Below are 5,575 nucleotides of genomic sequence, written 5' to 3'. Positions count from 1 at the left end.
TAGTCTTGCATTGAGTCTTTCATTGAAGTCTCTTCTTTCAACTCCAGTCCTGGATTTATCTTTATTTTATTTAAAAATATTTTTATTGATTTCAGAGAGGGTGAGAAACATCAATGATGAGAGAATCATTCATTGATTGGCTGCCTCCTGCACTCCCTCTACTGGAGATAGAGCCTGCAACCCGGGCATGTGCCCTGACTTGGAATCAAACCGTGACCCCCTGGTTCATAGGTCGACACTCTGAGCCATGCCGGCTGGCTCTTCTTTTTTTAAAAAATGTTTTTATTGATTTTCTTTTCTTTCTTTTTTTCTTTTTCTTTTCTTTCTTTTTTTTTTTTTAGAGAGAGAAAGAAAGGGAGAGGGAGAGAAACATTGATCGGCTGCCTCCTGTATGCACTGGGAATTGAGTCAGCAACCTGGGCATGCACCCTGACTGAGAATTGAACCAGCAACCTTGGTGCATGGGTCGATACTCAATCACTGAGACACATTGGCTGGGCCAGATTGGCAAGATTTTGATCCTTACAGCTTGGTGGAAGTATTGGAAGATGGGGGTTCTGAAGGGTGAACTGTTTTGAACATAAGATTCCAATTAAGATGATAATATGAATTAATATAGCCAGTAAATAGCTAGAAATTCCTAACTGGGGCTTAGAAAAGATATAGTCTCAAGATCTGAGTTCACATGGAGTTGATAATTGAAGCTATGAGAATAGTCTGTCCAGGAATTAACATTTTTGGAAATCTAAAAACCTTGGGAAGAAAGGTTCAAGTCACATCCAGAATTTCAAGTAATTCAGTCATGTTCAAGCCCTGTTCATAGACTTCCATTCTCACCCTCCAGCCCTAGTGCAGGTCTTTCAGTGTAGCCAAGTAGGAACAAAGTGCTGGGGAAGGGGGGGCCCTTTGCTCAGAGGGCACAATCTGGGAGCCAGCTGAGACAAGCCGCTCTAGAACAACAGGCGAGTGTTGTGGAAAGGTAGTATTTACAACACATTAAAAAAAATGTACTCGGATAATCTCCCAACCCGTATGCTCTTACACTGTGGGTTTGACACTTTTGCCATCAAGAGGTGCGGTCTTGTTTCCTCCCTCTTAATCTGGCACTCCGGTGGAAGTGACACACATCGTCTTCTAAGGCTGTACAGCTTCTGCCTGGTTCTTTAGAGCCACAGGCCTCCATGCAGGAAATAGGAGGCCACTTGGGATAGAATAGCTAGGTGGGCCTCCCAATGCTTCCTGCCCCCAGCATCAAGTCTCCCGTAGTCTTGGAGTTGTCCTGAATCCCCAGACATCATGGAGTGGAGACAAGCTGTCTTTGCTGTGACCTTTCTGAATTCCTAACCCACAGAATCCATAGACATAAAATGGCAGTTTTACGCTATTAATTTGGAGTAATTTGTTATGCAGCAATAGATAACTAAACACGTACCAAGGAACGTTTCGGATCTATTTGAATCTAATCCAAAACTTCACTTTCCAAAGGGGACAGAGGCCTGGGGAGACCAGGGGCAAAGAAGCACTGACAGCCTGCCTACTAACCCGGAGCTTCTCCCACCCACCTCTCCTAACTGGAGAAGATGCCTTGAGGGCCAAGGCCTGTCCAGCCACGGGTCAGCTGGCATTTTTCTTTCATCTATGGGTGACTTGTGGCAAGGATGTATGTTTTCCCTCAACTTCTTATGAAAAAATTGAAACACCCAGAAAAGTGGAAAGAATAGTACAAAAAACACCAGTACACACCACCTACTTTTAGAAATTAACATACTGCTATGTATGCTTTATGCATGTAAATTTTTGTTACTGAACACTTGAAATTAAATTTCAGATATAATACTTCACCTTAGTATACTTTATTTTTAAAAATGTTTTTATTGATTTCAGACAGAGGAAAGGAGAGGGACAGAGGGATAGAAACAGCAATGAAAATCATTGATCAGCTGCCTCCTGCACGCCCCCTACTGGGGATCGAGCCTGCAACCCCAGCATGTGCCTTTGACCGGAATTGAACAGGACCCTTCAATTCGCAGGCCCGTACTCTATCCACTGAGCCAAACCAGCTAGGGCATGTGTGTGAACTTTTAGATAAAAAAGTTAACTGACTTGAACAAGTGTTTCAATTTTATTCTTAAAAAACAAAAACCACACACAAAAAAACCACCAAAAGCCCACCACAAACAACAAAAAGTGTTAGCACCAGTCCTAGCAGATAACAGCATAACAATAACTATTGGAGATTTTACTTGTTGAACTCCAATACCTCTCTGATCAGAGAAACATTAGTGTCAAAACGAGGAGGAAACACAAGAAACGGTATGTGAAGGTGACAAAACCTTTCCTCTCCCCATGAACAAGGAGGCACATTTGTGGTATCTTGTGATTCATAGACTTACTATGGCTCTTACTAAGTTACTTCTTACTTACAAAACCAAATATTAGAAGTTTTAAACTCTGTTCTGTAAAAGGTTCTAGGGCTGTATGCATGCCTTCATGAAATTTAATTAAAAAAAATTTTAAATAAAAAATTTAGGTCATACCTGAAAACGGACTAACGGATGAAGAGAAAGAATTTCATCCCCGTCCCCCTTTCTCCAACCCATGTTATCAACTTCTTCCGCTGCCTTTAAGAGACAATAATAAATATTCAATTGTAAGAAAATTCTTGTTTACACCAAACTTTAACAAGAAGCCTACTCAGGTAGGAAATGAACTTCCTAGGAAGTGCAAAAGGTGACAAATAGCGCGAAGGACACCTGCGGGGGTAGGAGCCTGCCCAGGAGCTGACTCGCGGGAGTCGTCGGGGACGGCTCGGCTCCGAGCAGCACGGGGTCCACACGGCTCGGCTCCGAGCAGCACGGGGTCCACACGCTCGGCTCCCGAGCAGCACGGGGTCCACACGGCTCGGCTCCGAGCAGCACGGGGTCCACACGGCTCGGCTCCGAGCAGCACGGGGTCCACACGGCTCGGCTCCGAGCAGCACGGGGTCCACACGGCTCGGCTCCGAGCAGCACGGGGTCCACACGGCTCGGCTCCGAGCAGCACGGGGTCCACACGGCTCGGCTCCGAGCAGCACGGGGTCCACACGGCTCGGCTCCGAGCAGCACGGGGTCCACACGGCTCGGCTCCGAGCAGCACGGGGTCCACACGGCTCGGCTCCGAGCAGCACGGGGTCCACACGGCTCGGCTCCGAGCAGCACGGGGTGTGAGCGGGGGCGTGGGACCCACAGTCGGATTCGTCTGGGTCTCGCTCTGGGGCAGGTCGCGTCACGGTCCCGGGTCCGAGCGGCGGAGAGAGACCGAAGATGCACTTGAGCGTGTGCTGCGTGCAGAGCAGCTTCCTGGACCTCCAAGGACAGCATGAGAGCGGCGGGATTGCCCTAAGAATAAGCTGGAGAGTCACAAACATAATTAAAAGTAATACAGCACTTATGTACCAGGGACTGCGTTTAGTGGTTTACACATGTTTATTTAATGCTGTTCGACCCTACAAAGTAGGTGCCAGTGTGGTGGTTAGGAGCACAGACACTAGAACCAGGCAGCCCAGCTACCAGCCGTCTGACCTCGGGGAGGCCTGCGTCTCGGTTTCCGCATCTGCCAAAAGAAGATAATTCTAATTCAAACTCCTAAGGTTGCTATGAGAATTACATGAATTAAAATGTGTAAAGCATACAGAACAGCGGTAGGCGTATAATATAGTAAAAGCTATCTAAGTTTTTGATAAACCCCTTTACATATGAGAAAACAGGCACAGAGAAGTCAAGTAATTTGCCTGAGACCACACAGCTGAGTGATGGAGCGGGACTCAGACCTCAGGAAGTCCCCTTCAGAGCCTGCACTCATAATACTACGCCCTCGTGATGAAGAGGGGAAGTCCGTATGAATTTATGGGGGAAGTGGGTTCCCGAGGCCCGAATTAATGGGTGTGGAAGCGTCTAGCACTTAGGATGTCAGTGTTTCACCCTGGCCTGTGTGGCCCAATGGTCTATTGTCCAGTACACCAGAAGGTGGTGGGTTCTATTCCCAGTTGGAGCATAAAAGAAGACGTCTGTTTCTTCTGCCGTGGGAAATAAAGTTTTCATCAGCTGGCTGGACTGTCCCCAGTGTCCGCAGTTTCTGGAAGAGGGGTCTGAGGCATAAGCAGGGACCAGAGGCTGAGCTTCCGCCAGGTCTTCCCAAGATCCTACTAATTTACTCTCCTTTCAGCATGCCTCCCAGGGAGCTGGGTGTGGAAAGTATCGAAATTACAACTTAAAATGGAAATCCTTGCTAAGCCTCTAGGAATTTAAGCACATGGTAAACAGAATTGGGCTCAACAGTTGAATTCTGGGCCTTGGAGATACTGCCCCGAATTTAGGGACCACTTGGACCTCAGCATGCCCAGAGTTTTGTCAATGTAAGAAACATTCAAACCTGTAGAGAATTTTTATGATTTTATTTTGAACCAAACTAACAATTGCAGGGAAGCAAAATCTCAAAGGATTGAGAAAATGCTCAAAACTGTGATTCTCCAGTTTTGCCATTTATTTATTTCTCATCCGAAGACATATTATTTACTGATTTTTAGAGAAAGAGGGAGAGAAAAACATCCATAGGTTGCCCTCCTGTACATGCCCTGACCAGGGATCTAACTGGGAATCAAACGTGAAACCTTTGCACAGGATGATGCTCCAACCAACTGAGCCACCCAGCCAAGGCCGTTTTACCACTTATTTATGCATCATTATAAAAGGGGAAGATATACAGAAGTTAGATGGAATTCACTGGTGATAGATTAAGGAGGCGGGAGAGAGCAAAGCAGGGAAATCTCTGGGACTGATTGGATAAAAAGTAAAAGGAATAGACACTTTCACATTCGTGGGTGTAGGATAGTCAACAGTCAACAATTAATATGATAAAATAACAATGAGGGGATCTGTGGTCTCTGCTTTAGTGGGTGGTTGTGCACTGTGGGGGGAAGCTCAGGGGGAGAAAAAAGGAAATTAACATTCTGAAGGTATGTTATTGTAGATGCAAGAAGACAACAGGCAGGCCCAGTTCAGTTGCAGACTGACCTTTGTTAGGGAGAAACACTGCCCTAGGACATGACTACTCCCATGAACTTTTGTAGTTGGAAAGTTTCCATTTCAGACCATCCTATGCGGTTACTTTCCGTTTCTGAGTTTGTCAGGCCGCCCAGCAGGCCTCCTGAGCTTGTCAGGTTTAGAATATGGCCCCTTCCCACCCCCAACCCCCCTCATTTTTTTTTCCACCACCACCGCCGCCGCCGCCCAAGGGGAAACGCTCAAGTCAACAAGCGGATTAAGGGCAGTGGACCCCAAGATCCACTAGGTGGGAGGGGCCGGAAGCGTTCCCGGCCCCCGCAAAGGCGGGCAAGTTGCTTTTGGGTGGGGGTGGTGATCGGGCAGAAGGCTGTGAACCTGATTATGGAGTATTTTACCCAGAGGGAGAGAGGGCGGAGTTGTAAGTTCTGGAGAAGCTGGGTCAGGTTTACATTTTAGGGGGCTCCCTCGGGCTGCCAGAGCCGCTGAATTGGGGGTGAAGGGGAAGCAGGTGGGAAGGCGCAGCTGCTCCGGGC

The 5,575-nt window shown here is 47.2% G+C and overlaps 1 protein-coding gene across 1 annotated transcript in view; it reads right to left on the bottom strand.

Moving 5' to 3' along the window:
- Window positions 1-2,109: 2,109 nt before the first annotated feature.
- The window catches only part of LOC106726927, an 8,962-nt gene continuing 5,496 nt past the window's right edge, over window positions 2,110-5,575 (bottom strand). The window contains exons 2-3 of the mRNA XM_014543697.1: window positions 2,754-3,338; window positions 2,110-2,621 (exon numbers count right to left, since the gene is read on the bottom strand). Coding sequence (XP_014399183.1) covers window positions 2,549-2,621; window positions 2,754-3,338 — 658 coding nt within the window. The 3' untranslated portion in view covers window positions 2,110-2,548. The remainder of the gene's footprint in view (window positions 2,622-2,753; window positions 3,339-5,575) is intronic.

Source organism: Myotis brandtii, unplaced genomic scaffold, assembly GCF_000412655.1.
Source record: "Myotis brandtii unplaced genomic scaffold, ASM41265v1 scaffold333, whole genome shotgun sequence".
NCBI classification, from domain to species: Eukaryota; Metazoa; Chordata; class Mammalia; order Chiroptera; family Vespertilionidae; genus Myotis; species Myotis brandtii.
This window is presented reverse-complemented; position numbering and strand designations above follow the sequence as displayed.